The following is an 18,004-nucleotide window of genomic DNA, read 5'->3' on the forward strand; positions in this document are numbered from 1 at the left end:
CTTTCCACACCAAAATCTGCATGTCTCAGTAAATACCATTCTACAATTCTGGCAGGGTTGACCTGTTGAAATCAAACGAAGGATGCGACCTTTATGGCACCTGGTATTGATTAACAGGTGTTTGCACAGGGATCGAAATTTAACAAGCCATTCGTAATATGTTAGGTTAAAGAACATAACTTCCACATCACAGGACCGATGCTTAAATCCAATCAGCCATTGCTTCATTGTAATGCATCTATGTTACAAGGCAGGTGGTAGCAACATCAGCTTCTTCAAAGCAGGTACAACATGTGCAGCAGCAGTAAAAGATTTCCCATGTGTATAAACTAAACATTAGAGACCCTGGTGCTGCATCTGATGGTTATCAGTACCTGCCAAACGTGCTTTCAGTAGATACTACTATACAATACTACAAGTAACAATTTACGTTTACATCCATGCAATGTCCATAGTACATATCTGAACTACAACATGTATAAATGTGTGGCTTTTTCACATATAGCGCATTACAAAAAATATTTTTTTTTATAAACACACCTCTCTTGTAAATGTAAACCTTCATATAAAAATGTCAAAAAGACCTACTGGCTTTGTCAATGTTGGCTTTACTGTGGGCCTGTACCATAGTGGAACAGATATGCCACGGAGTCTGTATCTCAATTAATTTCAGTCTGCAGGTGAGTAGTGTCATTTGTAGGCAGAAATAAAAAAAAAGACAATGGTTCATAGAGATGTACTAATATGTTTAGATATAGAGAGCTCACTTAATACAAAGTGCAGTTAGGTCATTTTGTGTCTTTATTTTACTAGTTGTATATTATGGATTTCAGAAAAACGTCTACTAATAGTCCACTTTAGTGACCATTGCTAGTATCAGTCTGCTATTGATTGAAGCTATTGTAATCAGAGCAAAGTGTAAATAAACTCTGAAGATTTCTTTCTTGGCCTCATATTTTTTTTTTTAATGACTGAAAAAAGTTCGAATGGCAGTAGTGGAAAGTTTTGTGTAGCTGTATGTTTTTCTCTTTTAGTTAATTGCATCAGTGCTTTTGGAATTGAAAGTCGTGCTGCTTGCAGACCTCGAGCAATTAGGTAGCTTCTTTAATACATTAACATCCATCATGACCCAATAAGGAATAACTTATTTTTTCTCACATACACAACAGAGGATTTGCACATACTTTGTGGATATGATGCTGATAATGGATAGGAAAAATGATCGCAATTAAACAATCTATTTTGCATATGCAAGTCTCTGGAATGGACTTTCGGATGTAACTTTATTTAAAGTACAACATACTAGATCAGTTGGTAGAAACAAACTATTTCAAATACAATATGGCAAGAAATGTATCCGACATGACAAAAAATAATTGTCAAAACACAAATCACATTTATTGATAGTTCTAAAACAAGATTAAAAAAAATCTGAAAATATAAAATAATTAAGGTTGGATTAATGGGGTATGATTTCCCCTGTGTACTCCCCAATCAAGCACAATTATCACCCACCAGCACTCAATGTAAACATAGGTGCCACCCAAGCCAATACAGAGCAAAGGGGTTTAGTCACAAACTGCACTTTGTAGTATGTTTAGTAGTACCACAATAGTACTAGTGACTTACTACAAAATGCTATTCAAAAACTTGGGTGCGGAGATATGCACATCTGCCTCAACAATCTTTTCTATGCAGCGTTCTTCTTCCCAATTGTGGAAGTCTCCACACATGTAAGTACACGTTTTAACAGGAAATGTGGAAGGAACCTGGTAAAGTGTCTTGACAACGGGGAATACTTACTACTAAATTAAGGGGGAATTGTGGAGGAGTATGTAGGGGTTTATGGAGGGGAACAAGGAGCGTAGAGGAAAACATGCAAATACCACCCCTCCCCCACATAACACTAAGCTCATTGGTGTTCACAACCTGCACTTCTAAAGTTACTACAACCACAAATGACCCAAAGGAGTTGTAAATGTACTCCAATCCAACCTTGGGATAGGTCGAAGGCCACCCATAGCCACTTACAGGTACATTTATGTCCCATAGAACATATTGGAGGCAGGATCTTAAACTAACACTCTGTAGGCAATAATATTAAATACATTATTTTGAGTTTTAAATGAGATATATATTTTGCCCCATACCTTACCACAGGTAGATCTCTGCCCCAGAGTCCTAAAATTACTACTAGTAGTAAATGTACACTGTTAAATTCTGTTCTATCAGGCTCTCCTCCCTGTTTTGAAGGAGTGAAGACATGAAAGTCTGCATCTAGTAGTAAATTTACACTTGTAAATGATGAATATAAAAAAAGTGGATAGTTACTACTAAGTGAGGTAATATGTTTACTAGTGAGTAGCACCCTCAGTGTGCAAGACAACGATGGTGATACAGAACATGGAGGCATACACAAATAGGAACATCAGACTATATGATCTTTGCTCGTTATGTCTTTACTCCACAGGTTGTACCTCACATGCATTTACCACACAACTGTTTGCCTACTGAAATGATCTTTAACATGCATGTCTTTATCATGCTTTTTTTTACTCCACATTTAAATTACATTTTTTATGTTGTTAATTTTATGTGACTATTTCATATTACTATATTTCATATTTCAAATGAAACAACTGTTCTACATGCAAATTAGAGATGACCGCACCAAGAAGGCGCCCTAGATTTACTACACATAAAGTTACAAAAATAGCTTTTAAACATGTAGCCCGTAAAATACAGGCTTAGTCCTAACATCAATTATTTGCTAACATACATTTCAGAGCACTTTGTTTTTAAATTACAACCAGACCTTAGAAGTACTTTATATGTGAATATCTACAATTTTGTGCCAAGTCAAGTGACTGACTCTGAAGAGTGCACACTACTTTGCATTATCAGACAGCTCTTATTTGACAGTGCCATTTTAAACTATGTAGAGTCGTCCTCAGCTTCTTACAACTGTTGCCAAGTAGTGATGTTTGTTTTAGAGTGAGCAGTTTGAATAAGGCAGGTGTTTCTTACCGGAAAAACCTTGATTTTGAACCAATGTATTTTCATATTGTTGTTAACGTTTGTCATTTCTCTTTTTAGATTTTTTTTTTGTGCTTATCTTTCATGATTGTCTTTGACATTTTGAATAAAGAGAGTTTTGACTTTGACTTGACAGTGCCATCTAGAATTAGAACCCTACATATATTGGTGGTTCTCTCAAGGGCTCAAAAGTTCTCACAAGTGGTTCCTGTATACAAGTTTCACATTGCACAAGGGCACTTTTGTTTATTTTTGTTTTGGTCCAATGGACTCCATTTATACATAGACATTACTTACATTAATTGTAGGAAAATGTATCCTCTGATGAGGGGCTGCATCCTGAAATGCATTGGAATTCGTGAACATTTGCCTGTATGGATTGGATGACCATGAACATGAATGATGGAAGTACATGTATGAGGACACATGACCATGATGAACATGAAATGTCTTTAATTCATGACTACTGATAAAGAGTGGTTACTGAAAGTTGGATATGATTTTGAGCATCAGTTTGAAGTTGGGTGGAAACGCAGAGGCTTGATTTGAGTCCCACAGTAGTGCATAGAGGGGACACTACTCAGGTGAAGTAGCAGGGCATTCAATTGTTTGTTCCTATGCCTGTGATCAGAAGGCGATACACTGGTGCTCACAAGGAATTTATAAAGAAGATAGAGCATTGGCAAACCTCATAACACAAGGGATTGCATTGTCCAGTTATCAAATAAAGTCTGATTTGAAGTCACTATTCTGAAAATGCCACTTTTCAAGGCATACTTTTTCAGAGCACGGGTGTAAGGCCCTATTACACAATCTTGTCTGTGATGCTGATAGAGAAGAATACACTGAGGTATGCAACAATTAATAACACTGTACTTTTTAAATGATTTTTTAAATAAAGATAACAGATTTGCTGATGGGCGTGCTGTGCATCAAGCCACTCTGTTTTGTGCTGTCACACAGTTTAATTCAAACTACAATGACCTTCATGTGTCCCGTTTTTTGCCATGGTGCACATTTAGCTGGATATGCCCTTTGCAGATCGAGAAGGTGAGTCCAATTAAAGAGGGGATGTGTACTGTCAGTAGCAGAGATATAAACTGTGGCAACTAGTGAAAGACAGAGCTGCGGTTTGAAACCACAGGCCCATCTTTCACCAGAAGTGGACCAGGCCACAGTTCTAAGATGGGAAAAACAACAGCTCTGTCTTTCACTGGAGGTGGACCCAACCACAATTCAGACAGGGAATAAGCAGATATCCTCTCATAACTAGGTGCAGTAAGTGACTGCACCTGGCTGCTGAGGGATAGCAGGGGCCCGTGAGATGATGTGCCTCCATGCAGTGTGGTGAACGTGGGCAAACAGACTGCGTGCCACCTCCTATTTTGTGCACAATCAGTTTACCTTTGCACTTTCTTATGTAATGTGGCACTGGTCAAAGGAAAAAGGGTTCCTCACTTGCAAGGGGTCATGCCCCAGTGCAACAGAGGAAGCACCCTTTGAGATCGTGCCTGCACAATTTTTGCTCTGACATGCACAACTTCTGCAGCCTTTTCAGTAACATAAAAAGAGTCCTGATGGCACAAAAATGGTGCAAACGCTCATTGTATCTATCCAGGCTCACTGAATAATATCCCCCCTGGTTTGCTACATTCTGTAGTTTGAATTACCCTGCTTAGCTTCTAACTTTGCTGCCACAAAGAATGTTGACATCCCTTCTCTGACACTTAAAATGACCACATTCAAAACAAATGAATGGTGCAGGAAAACACTTTCAAGAGTGGTGCAAATCTGATAGAAAAACAATTAAACCAACTCAGGGGAAGAATGTAGTATGAAAGACTAAGGAGCAGGGAAAATGAAACAGTGACTCAGAAACAAATAAACCACTCAGCACTCCGGTAGCTGGGCTGCGGTGACTACCTGGAAATCAATTCAATGTTATGAGAGCTGCTAAAAACATCAGTGTAGTTTAAATGAAAAAGCATACATTTGCAGTAACTTTGTAAGAGACCAGATTAGTACTTTGGAGGGAATCAGTCCCTCTACGGTCGTCATCTAGGGCCTTATTAATTAAAATACAGTTTCAATGAGAATACTTGGGCTTATCCATGGAACGAATGGTCCAAAGCTGTAAATTGCTGCTGGGAGAATTTTGTATAAAGTATTATATCAGCACCCAAAATATTGTGAAAGTCAGGAAAATCAATGAGTAAAATTACCATATAAATGTAGAGAAAAATAAGAAGAATGTAACAATCAAAACAAGACCAAACTAGAAAACAGATATGATTTTTAAAAAATCATCACAGAACAATGAGGCTGTAAAAATCTATGTTAGGCTATGTTCATTACCAAAATGGCCACTGGAGCCACTCTTTCGCCAAGAATGAAAAACAGCAGCAACCTGTTCTGCCTCATACAGACTGCAAGTGCGGGGGCAGAGTCCATCACCTCTTGAGCTGATACACTCAATTGCTTCTAAACATCAGATTGATAAATATCTCCCTCTTGACCACTCCTGGAGTTTGCAAACTACAAAGGATAGGTTGCCAGATGCCACAGCACAATCGCAGTGTGAAGCAGACTCAACCAATCTCTTCAGCCATGGCCCCATCACAGACCCTATTCAAACTGGTCCTCAAGCTCTTCAGTAAAGAATCCCTTCCTGTGCTATATGTCCCAGGAAAGGTCCCAGTTCTCAGTGGCTGTCTGCTTCTATTGAGAAGATGCGCTTTAAATCCGCTGGACACACAAGAACAGTTTTTAGGTGCGAGGGCCGACCACTACTTTTCGGGCTTACTGAAGTCATATTTCTAATACTCTGCAATTTGGTAGAGTCTGTGAACTCCTTAAACTCCTGCAAACAGATATTTTACAATTTATTGCAACAGAGAAGTCCTACGCAGCATTTAACAGATAATGTTGTAGTTGGACTCAGGCTGACGGACAAAACACCTGACTCAAGTACATTTCAGCTAATGGGTTTGTACTGATCAAAAACCAGAGGGCACAAGAAGTATGAACATCGTCCCTCTCAACAAACCGCATAAAGCATGCTTGCCATTAGTGAGACAAAGGGACAGGGTAGACTCAAGTCGTATCCATATGCACAAATCATGCCCTGCATTCCCAGCCACCTAGTGTGTGCAAATAAAAGCCTAGTGGTAGCAGATGGATGCAACCCCATGTTCCTCCATTGATCCTCTAACCACCGTAACAACTATTCTACTCTAGGTACAGTGATAGTGCTACTTTCCTACATAGGAAGGAAGCACCTCCCTGTAGACAAACATTCAGCCATGGTAGGTGCCTGCCCATGCAATTTATTTCCTCTGGACCCACTAGGTATAAACAATCCTAAGAGCATTGCCTGGATCCCATCCATTATCTAATGTAGGATATATAAGAGCTCACAATTTTGGTTGAGTGCATTCAGGCAAACATGTGCCTTTTAAGTGGAAAGGACCCAATTAAGAAACATGCTGCTCGCTGGAGATGAGGGATTCTTGTCCAAATTAATGATGATCTTGTTGGACTACTTGGCAAATATGCAAAGTACTTCTTGGTTTGCTATACCTATTGTGACTGGCATACGTCTAGGTCTGGGAGGGCATATTAGTGAACCTGCAATACTCTTTTCCCCACTTTTTAAGAATAGATTATGTGCAGTCTTGCCGATTTGCCCTAGCCACTGTGCAGGTCTGGGTTTCAACGAGGAGAAAGTACCCTGAACTGAACTCTCTGACTACGAATCAAGCAGCTGCAAACCCCGAAGGACAATATTATTACACATAAAATGCCCGATTCTAGTTGCAGTGACTTCTGAACTCTGACAGTCAAGGTAATCTGTCGCATATAAGTTAAAGTCAGATACCCACCTTTTCAAGTTGACCTTTGTTCCTCATCAGGCAACCCAGGATACATCTCAACAATGGGGACTCCGGCACAGAAGTGATCAACATGGTCAGCTGCAACTAGAGTTGCCGCCTCTGCTGGTTTTTACTGACTTGGCCATTGTTTTTCTATGGAGGTCATCGAAAAAAGGTGGCATCCCTATTTGCAACTTGTGAGCCTTGCCAGGACTTTTGTGGTGCAGCATTGTCTTAAGAATTTTTCGGTCCTGGAGGGACATTTTGGAGCCCTTTGTGGGAAAACATTGAATTTTATAACCCATATTCTATTCTACTTGGCAACATAACTTCAACCAGTATGATGCCAAGCAAACTATCAGGCATCGGGTCACTCATAAACAGTTGAAATATGCCTTGCCAAAATAAGGATGAATGTCATTAACGCTCCAATTTCTAGTAAGTTGAAACCAACAAAAAGTGTTTATAAAAGTCAAAATATAAATATGTTTTGCTCACTTTAAGTTACCTTGGGCAAAGAGTTCAAGGTAGAAGCAGACAGAGAGAAGTAAGGTGGGCATACAGAAATAGAGAGAAAGTTCACTTTCCTAGCGATTGTTTGGAAAGTGGGAGCTCAGGGCAATTGCCCATGCCTTAAAATAAAAGTCTCAATGGGGTAGTTCTTCAGGCATTAAAAGTGTCAGTAGTAATGTGAAGAGAGATGCACCCACTTTATTAGGGCAGTTTAACAATGTGAACAGTGATGTTCCTATTGTAGAAGAATTTCTAAATAAGAGAAAAAAAGACGCAGGAGAAATTGCCCGCTCTAGCAGACGGCCTTCTACGGGTAGCAGCAGATCTCACAGAGAGCCACGTCCCAGGCCAGCAGCGATGAGGCTTTTAAAGTCTGCTGGTGGCAGTATTACTCTTGCAGAGACCCTTGGCAGCCAGTTGCTTGCGATGCGTTTTCCTTCCAGTGAGCTTCTGGGTGGTGTGCTTGGTATGGGCTGTAGTGAGAGCGTGAGCTGTCTCTGTAGGATGTACAGGACAAGACAGTTTTGAGATCCATGACTTACTAAATCGAGTTCATAGGTATATACCAGGGCACACCATATACATCCAATTTGCTTCCGTATGTGTCAATGAAGATTCCAATTCGAAACTGATGTATAGTCGCGTTTATTGTTCATCCAAAAGTATTCCATAAGGCAGTATTCATCAAGAGAAACAACAGCCAACACGTGTTTCGTCAACATGACTTTCTCAAGGCTGTAAGGTGTATACATTAAAAAAAAGAGAAGAAAAAAGCAAAAGGAATTTTTCTATCATTTTGGACGAATATATGCAATTATATGTGTAGTGCTAACACAGATGAAAAAGATGAAAAAGTGAAAAAAAGAGAAAACAGCGGAAAACCGGTGATGTTGAGAGGGAATGGTGTATACCCAGATTGAACCATTGGTGCAGATTATAGAAATGGAGAATTAATGTAGAGAATCAAAAGGAATATCCACCATAATTACCATACGATAAAGTGGAAATACGTAGAAGTGTTGACATGGAAAAAGCTCCCAATTGGTGGACTGTTCTGGTGTACCAACTTTTTTCTTCATTTCCAGGTTTTTGGCACCAAGGTCAGGTAATTCAGCAAAGCAGAATTGAAAGGTATGCTCTCCTTTCACAGGAGGCTCTGAAGGCTAAAAAACATTGAGTATTGTATCTGTTTCTGTCAGGCAGCACAGGAGGAGGTCTGCTGCATGATGCTCCCAGCAGAGGGGAGACAGGTTTGGGGAGGAGGGCAGGGGGGTAAGGGTGGAGATATATATATATTACCTAGTGGCGGGCGCCAATAGGTATTTGTAGTTAGGACCATGTTTTCTGTGGCGCATGGGAAGTTTCGGGGGGATCCGTCAAGCGGGGGCTGAGATAAAGGAGGGGGGGTCAAAAAACATGGGTTTCCCATGTTAATTCCCATAGGAGCTTTGAACACAGCTACAGCCCAAACCGCTGGACGGAATTACACTGAATTTGGCAGAAAGGTAGCTTTCAGTACACAGAATATGCTTTCAGTTATTTGGTGTAAATCCACTCAGTAGTTTTTGAGGGGATATTAAAGGGAAAATAAATTTGTATATCTAGGGCCGTGGATCCTCCCCGATGACTTTATGGATAATGATGAGCTTGTGCGGAGAAATGAAAAGCACTGATTGGCTGCCATAAATTCAACCAGGAAGTGTTGGCAGCCATCTTGGGACTTGGCTTCAGTTGAGCCCCACCAAAAAATGACAAAAAAGGAAAAGGTGCCAGGGTAAGGGCACCGTGACCCCTTAGCTGACCCCACTAGGCAAAAAAGCACTTTAAAAAAAAATTGCTGTGAAATTGCTGTAAAAAACAAAAAACAAAAAAAAGTGCAGTTTCTGGTGCTTGTTTTTTTTAAACCCCCGGATGGGCCAGGTTCTGGTGGCATATAAAAATATAAGGAGGGGGCGCACAGGCCCCACTCCTGGGCTTATTATTGCCCCTGGTACCAACAACTCCATGGGGCTTATTATTAGTAATATGCAGGTGGTGCACAGCCCACTAGTGCCCCGGGGACTGCCACCTCCCGAGGGCTTTAATGAAATTTAATATGGGGGAGGTGATGCAGCCCCACCGCAGCTCTGGGGACTGCCACCTCCCGAGGGCTTTAATAAAATCTAATGCGGGGGGTTACATGGCTCCCCCACCGCCCGGGGGCTGCCACCTGCCTGGGGCTTTAATGAAAGATAATGCAGAGGTGGTGTTTGTCCCCCCCACAGCTCTGCGGATAGCCACCTCCCTGGGGCTTTAATAAAATAGAATGCAGAGGGCCGTGTGGCCTCCCCCCCCCACAGCCCAGGGACCACCACCTCCCCAGGGCTCAAATGAAATCTAATGTGGTGGGCTGCATGGTCCCCACGCACCCCCGGGAACTGCCACCTTCCCTGGGCTTTTATCACATCTAATACAGTGGGCCACACAGCCCCCAACTCAGCCTCAGGGACTGCCACCTCCCCGGGGCTTTAATGAAATAGAATGCAGGTGGTTGGGCCCCCTGCAGCCCTGAGGACAGCCACCTTCCTGGGCCCTTGATGAAATCAATTGCGGGGGCAGGGTGGTTTCCCCTCCCCCCAAAGCCCCGTGGACCACCACCTCCCGAGGCAATTCCAATGTTGGAGGGGCGGCCACATGGCCCCCCTTGTGGAGCCAATGATGGCCCTGGGGACTGCCACCCCCCAGGGCCGGCTCCTGCTAAGTCCTGGGGTGCCCAGCCCTGGGACATAGCTGTTTGCTCTGACTTGGTGGCAGCTTTGACAACTGCCACCATGTCAGAGCAAACACTCCTCTCACACCAAGGGAGAGCTGTCAAAGTAGCTCTCCCTCTCTGCGAGCAGAGTTTTCCTCTGTTTCCCTGCCCTTGGAGATGCAGGCAGAGAAACTAAGGAACCATTGTTCTCACAGCAATGCCAGCTCCCACAGGAGGTGGGTAGTCAGCTGGGACCATGGGGGCTTTCAGGCTCCCTCTGCAGTTTCCAACATTGTCACTGGGTGCCCTGGTGGGCACCAAAGTCACATGGCTGGGCCTAGGGGGATGAGGTCCCTGGGGCGAGATCAGCCTCGGGAGGGGAGCCTTGCGGCCCCCCTTCCACCCCAAATTTTTTAATAATTAGGCTGGGCCCTGGGGAATGGGAGATGAGGTCCTAGGGGCCGAGACCGGCCTGGGGAGGGTCGGCTGCGTGGCCCCATACCCCAATAAAACAAATATTTTGGCTGGGCCCCAGGGTATGGTGGCCTTGGGCCCAGGATTGGCCTGGGAAGGGGGGTCATGTGGCTTCCCTCACCCCCCCAAAAAAATATTTAGACGGTGCCCTGGGGGATGTGGTGCCTGGGGCCAAAATTGGTCTAGGGAGGGGGGCCGTGCGCCCCCCATAAAATTAAATATTTAGGCTGGGGGATCAGGTCCCCAGGGCTGAGGCTGACCTGAGGGAGGTGGACCAAAACATAAATGTAAAAAGGCCTGGCCCTGGGAGACGTGGTCCCCAGGGCCGAAATAGGCCGGGGAGTGGGGCATGAGGACCTGCGGACAACTACTGCTGTACATGGCCAAAGGCTGTGTGCAGCGTGGGGTTGGGTGGTTAGGAGTGTTAGTCTCAAGGGCTGGCCAGAGGCCAGACCTTGCGGCCAAACCCTGCTGTGCATGAGTGACAGCTGTGTGCAGCACAGGGTTGGGTGGTTATAGGGGCTGGCTGCAGGGTCTGGTCGCAGGCCAGAATTGGACCAAACATCACCATGCACAGCCAAAGGATGTGCGTGGTGGTGATTGGATTAAAGTATAGTAATGAAAATGACTTAAGTTAAAAAAAATAAAAATATGGAAAATTCACTGAAAAAAAACAAAGGTTACAGTCGTGTTATAGTTAAGCTCACAATTGAAACGTACAAAATCATAGAAATTCACCTATTTAGAGTTATCTTAAGTAACTATAACTAGTGCCCTAGTTTAACTATGACTCTCGCCCCCGCCTGTTACAACTCTGTCGTCCCATCTCTAGGGGGCACTGTAAATGGACTATCTGTAGCCTGGGAGTCACCATAAACACTCATCCAGAGTCCCTTCCGGACTCCTGTTTGCTCCCTTTTCGATATTGTATGCTATTGAAGACCTACATTTGGTTCCATGGATTTCAGATCCCATAATGCACTGCCTGGTAGTCAGTAAGACCTGTAATCTGAAGTCCATTGTTACCTGTGGGAATAGTCCTGTTGTTCCTTTGTACTGGATTCTCTCCTCCAGGACTTGTGAGAGACTGGAATTGCACACACCTGTGATCACTCTTGTGCAGCCCAACCATATGACTCCTCCCTGGGCTTGCTGCTGCCTGGAACTATTTATAAGCTGCCATTTCCTGAAGCTCCTCGTTGTGCATTGGAGTTCGTTTTCTTTGTGTACCAGACCTCTTGTTGGCTTGTGTTCCAGTTCTGTTCCTGCTTTGCTTCAGCCTGAACCTGCTCTCTGTTTCCCAGTCCTGTTCCTGCTTGTTCCAGCTCCCTGTGTTCCAGTCCTGTTCCTGCTTTGCTTCAGCCTTAACCTGCCCTCTGTTTCCCAGTCCTGTTCATGCTTGTTCCAGCTCCCTATGTTCCAGTCCTGTTCTTGTTTGCTTCAGCCAGAGTCTGCTCTGTTTCCCATCCCAGTTCCTGCTTGCTTTAGCCAGAGTCTGCTCCCTGTTTTCCAGTGCTGTACCTACTTTGCTTCAGCCTGAGCCTGTTCCCTGGTCCTGCTTTTGCCTCCTAGTTGTTCTTTCTGTTCTGTTTCCTCTTGGGTTATTGTGTCTGGTAAGTGTACTATCAGTCCTCACCTGTGTAAAAGTGTTTTCCTTTATACTGGCGTTGACTCCTGGTTTCCAGGAGGCAATTCCTGCTCCATCCTTTGTCTAGTGTTATATGTAGTCTTAAGTGCCTAACTGTGACAGTGTGCTATTGCTGCTTTTCATGAATTGCCACTATGTCTCCAGCTGGACCCACAAGGGCTTGTCTTGTGTATGTAAGTACTATCCTTGTTTGTGCCCTAAGGGTCCAGAGACAGAATCACTTCTGCTGCTTCCTTTCATTGGGGCTTGAGGGGTGACTATCTGTACAAGTTATCTGCACAGAGGCATTGATGTTCCCTGTTGCTGTGGAAAGTTCTGAGCCTTACCTGTATACAACCTTAGTGGTAATCTCAGTGTGGTTTTCCATTACTGATCCATTCCCTATTTGTTCACACTAAGGTTGTTCTGACTTCACTATCCTGTTTCTGGGCCTTACCATAGCTGTTCATTCCCAGTGTATGCCTTTAGCTGCTGTTCTGCTTCGGTACACTACTTCTATAGGGAGATATTCGGTGACCTCAAGGGGCGCCCCAACCAGAGTCCAGACAGAACCGCCCGGAACTGTGACATCGCAATGCACTGCTAATTACCCCACAAATCAGGGACCTCATGACATCTTTGATAACATCATTGACAATATCAATGTAATGTTTGTAGTAAAATTTCTGATTAAAAATACTGTGCATGGCGAGTTGAAATGTGAGCCTAACTATAACGTCCCTGTGATCTTGGTGGTTGCCAGTAGGTAGTTATAGTTTGGACCATGTTTGCATAGAAAAAGTGTTTTTGACTTGCCTATATCTTTGACGCAGTTTGAAGAATCTTCACAAAATTTTTCAATAAAAGTGTTCCTGAGAATTCTGTTGTACATGAGAAGTTTCAGGGTGATCCGTCAAGTGGGGATAGAGAAAAGGGGTGGATCAAAGAAAGTGTGTTTCCCATAAGCAGTTTGAACACAACTACAACCTGAAGTGCTTCACGGAATTACACCAAAGTTGGTAAAAAGCTAGCTTTTGGTCTAAAAAGAGGGCTTTTTGTTGTTTGGTGTAAATCTGTTCAGTATGTTTTGAGATATTAAAACAAAACTAAATATAGATATCTGGAGGCGCGAAGGCTTAGTGAATACTCCTGATCTCGTGCAGAGATCTGAGTGGCTGTCAGCACTTCAACCAGGAAGTGTTGGCAGCCATTTTGAGACTCAGTTTCAGCTGAGTCTAAAAAAAATGTAAACAATGAAAAGGGAGCAGGGTATTGTTATCCTATCTCTCTAGCCTTGGTGCAGGAGACCCCCTCCATGGCTTAAAAGTATTGTTTTTTAAATTGCAGTGAAAATCATGGCGTATCTGCAAATTTTGAGGTGATTTTACGTTTGCTGTGATTTAAAAAAAAAGAATCATCAAGCATGGTCCCCCACGCTTGCTTTTATTTTTGCCCCTGGGGAGCCAGGTTCCAAGGACATTGGAGGGTGAAAAAAGAAGGTGGGCACATGGAGCCCCCCTCGTAGGGCTTATAGCCCCTGGGACCACCACCTCCCTGGGGTAATGATGTTTAGATATGTGGGGCAGCCGAGCAGCTCCTCTGCTCCCCAGTGACCACCACCTCCCAAGAGCAACATATGTATGTGTAATAGGGGAGGCCCGTATGACCTCCCCCAAAGCCCCTGGGACCACCACCTCCCCGGAGCTGACTATGAAATTTCTGAGGAGGGGCCTGCGTGGTCCCCCTGCAGTCCCGGAGACCGCCAGAACCCCAGGGCTGAAATGACATGATGAAGGGGGGCAGTTGCATACCCCCAACCCCAGGGGCCACCACCTCCACAGGGCCAAAGTAAATGTTGGAGGGGGCCATGCGGCTCCCCTTGTGGAGCCAATAATGACCCTGGAGACTGCCACCCCCAGGGCTGGCTCCTGCCATATCCCAGGGTGGCCACCCCCAGGACATAGCTGTTTGCTCAGACTTGGTGTGAACTTTGACAGCTCCTGCCAAGTTAGAGCAAACACTCTGCTTCTAGCGGGCAAGAGCTATTGAAGTGCTCCCGCCCCTCTGGAAGCCGATGTTTCATCTCTTTCCCTGCCCGCAAAGATGCAGGATGGGAAAGACATGAAATGATTGCTCTTGCACACAGGGAGCTGCATGTTTAGTAGCTCCTTGTATGAAAGAGCAAAGCCGAAAGCCGGCTCCCGCAGGAGGCAGGTAGCTGGCTGGGATGGTGAGGGCCTTGAGGCTCCCCCCCCCCCACAGTCCCCATCGTGCACAATGAGGACATCTTCACAAAACAAAGAAGCACTTACTTTATATTTATAAGAGGAAGGACCCAGGTTTGGTGGAGTCTAGTAACATCTTTGTAGTCTTGTTGGCCTCTCTATAAGAGGATTCATGTTGTCACAGAATTCTAGAGAAACAGGCATGAGGAATAATCACGTTGCCAATACACACAAGGTCACTGGTGACATTTCCTCATGGTCCATTACACAGCTGTAGTGCAGAATACATACTGGACATTTGCCCAAGGAGGCAGAAAGAACTCCACTTGAGTAGATGGATAAAAGGGCAGATGAGGTTCCTTTGTGGCAGTTACTGATATAGCTACTGACACATTCTCACAGACACTCACACACCCATTTACAGAGACACTCATGCACCTACTCACAGACCCACTCACAGATCCACTCAAAGACTCACGCACCCACTCACAGACCCATTTAGAGAATCATACACTCACTCACAGACCTACTCAGGAACTCATGCACCCACTCAAGACCCACTCAGAGACTTATGCACTCACTCACAGACCCACTTAGACACTCATGCACCCACTCAAAGACCCACTCAGACTCACACACACTCACAGATCAACACAGACACTCACACACCCACTCACAGAGGTGCTCTCACACCCATTGTCACACCGAGACACCCTCTCACTCCTACTCTCACAATGAGACAGACACTTTCACACCCACACACACTTACATAGAACCCTCTCACACCCAAGACACCCTCTCACACCTATTCTCACACCCAGAGAAATAGGCCCTGCATCCTATTCCTGCCTCAAACTGCCAAAGGCTGTGTGCAGCGGGGGTTGGCTGGTTATAGGGGTTGGCTGCAGGCCCTGCAGCCAACCCCCACCATGCATAGCCTTCAGCTGTGCATGGTGCAGGATTGTGTGGTTATAGAGGGTTGGCCACAGGGCCTGGCCACAAGCCTTTGGTCATGTGCAGTGGTGGTTGGATTCATATATAGTAATGAAAATCACTTTACAGTTAAAAAAAAAAAAGAAATTCACTAAAAAACACAAAGGTTACAGGGATGTTATAGTTAGGTTCTGAATTTACTATAACTTGTGGCCTAAGGTAACTATATCTCGCACTCTCGCCATGCACTGCTGACTTCCCCAGATATTACAGAACTTTTATAACGTCAATAAAAATATCAATGAAACATTAGCAGTCAAATATTGAAGAAAAAACTGTGCATGGCAGGGGTGCGAGTTATAGTTACATGAAATAACTCTATAACTGCTTAATTTCTCTGGTTTTGTACGAGTAAAGTCCCTGTAACCTTTGGTTTTTTAAGTGAATTATATATATAGGCACATGTTTACAAGGGTCCGCAAAAACTGGGACAAGCAAGATGTATGGTCACCCTATGTTTGCTTCATATATTTACCAACTTGTGGAAACTTCTCTTTTTTCAGTTACATCTGAAATCGTCCTTAGTATCTATGGAGAAAGGGCCCTTCATCTATAAAAGGTTACAGAGACAAAGTGGGGAACACAGAACACACTTCCTCTTTTCTCTCACCAAAGTCCTTATTTTCAATTCCCCAAAACGTTTTCATGTTCTGATCCCTCCAATTACACGACGTTCTCTGGTGTTCTTTTCAGGGATCTTGTGGACCCAAACTGAACTTTCCTGTATGTTTTTAATGTATTTGAGAAACTTTATAAGAAAACTATTCATAAACGTTTGGCATTGCATGTTTATGAATAAACAAAAATCTATAGAAAAAAAGAAGCTACCGTATAGTCTAATCATTCATCAATGTACTATTGTTAGTGTACCAAAAATAAATTAACAAATGCGTTTAATCACCCTACCTGCTTTCCTCATAAGCATATGTTCTGCTTCGATGCCAGTGATCTCCGACACAGTAGTAAATACATGAGCACAGTGAACGGCCGCGCGTTCCATGCAATATCGATGGTAGATCTGTCTATCACCGGCCTCCTTGTCAATGTTGAACTGTTAAGAAAGGCAAATACTTAAGCCACAACTTTTGAAATAACACATTCATACTCCTTTAGTTAGTTTAAAAATGTATTCATTGTAACAATCCACAACTGCACTTGAGGAATACCCAGCAAACCAACAGCACATGAGCTATCCGAAAAGGTTACTAGGGTCACTGAAAACAGGACAATTCACAATTCCGAACGGAACTGAATTATGAATGAAATACTTAAAAAAGGCCGCTATAGTTTTATTCCCTCACGGCGTCTATTCCACTCAGGAATTTCAACATCTATTCCTTTAAAAAATGCAATAACCCAGTATGAATTTTTTTGTAACAGAATGTATCAAAAATTACAATTTTGTATGAGAAACACTTTAATACATTTTGTTATCGATTACAGGGCAATTTAGTCTATAACCAATACATACATGAATCTGATTAATCAGTTTTACAATATTGATTGTTACAGGATTATATATTTTAAAAACGTTCACACATTCTGAAGCAAAATTGAGCAAGGTTATTTTTCTAAAGAAAATAGCTTTCTTGTTTTGGCTGTAATTGCTTAAACAAAAAACAAAAAAAACGAATGTCTGAATCTTGCAAAAAATATTAGTGTGATACATGTAAAAGTTTCAATAGATTTTGCAACACAACTCTGATGATCAACTCACATTGTGAAAATTGAATGGAAATTGTATCCACCCTGACACCACATGCCAAACAACTCACCAGGAACAATAAATAGCAAGGCCTATAGCTGATCCATTCAAAATATCGGGAGAACTGGCTACTGACGAGACTAGGCCAGACATTCCAAGCAATCCAAAATTAAAGTCAGTAGGTTTTCAACAGTAGTTTTTGGAAAGGAATTTCGCAAGGCAAGATCAACCATGAAATTGAAAATTGTTACATAAAAGTATAATTCAAATGTAATTTCAAAAATAAACCCGTCCATCCCTGTGTACAGAACACACAGCAATTGCTTTCATTATTATTTTGTGTGCAACCAATATGGATACAGCCTCCTGGCTTTTTACGATCAATTAGTAAATTGGAAAAACAGAACAGCAAGCATCCTTGTCGAAAAAAGGTGTTTCCAATAGACAATACCACTGGAAATTGTCAAGCAAACACGCAAGAGTAGGACAGCATCTATTCCGGTATGGGCTGCACGTCCAATGGTACGTGAGCGGCTTTGCATGCCATATTCAAAAGAATGCTGGAAGAGCATCAGCTCATATATCTTCGGCTCATTTGGGCATGTGATGACATGATGCATATGCAGAATATGTTTTTAAGAGGACTGAGGGTCCAAACAAATGCAGGTACAGTCGGAGGCTTGGACTGCACCACCCTTTTGGTGGCTTAATTGGCAATGGGCTAGCAGCACAGGAGCCAAATATTAGACTGTTATGATGGTTGTAAGACATGTCAATCAATCAAACTGGATTTATAAAGCATGGCTAATCACCTGCAAGGGTATCCAG

General features: G+C 43.2%; 1 protein-coding gene across 1 annotated transcript in view; it reads right to left on the reverse strand.

The window, feature by feature from the left end:
- Positions 1 to 18,004, reverse strand: part of GYS2 (glycogen synthase 2) — a 498,387-nt gene that overhangs the window by 276,883 nt on the left and 203,500 nt on the right. The window contains exon 5 of the mRNA XM_069228538.1: positions 16,378 to 16,522. Coding sequence (XP_069084639.1) covers positions 16,378 to 16,522 — 145 coding nt within the window. The remainder of the gene's footprint in view (positions 1 to 16,377; positions 16,523 to 18,004) is intronic.

The sequence above is a fragment of the Pleurodeles waltl genome, chromosome 4_1, assembly GCF_031143425.1.
Source record: "Pleurodeles waltl isolate 20211129_DDA chromosome 4_1, aPleWal1.hap1.20221129, whole genome shotgun sequence".
NCBI lineage: Eukaryota > Metazoa > Chordata > Amphibia > Caudata > Salamandridae > Pleurodeles > Pleurodeles waltl.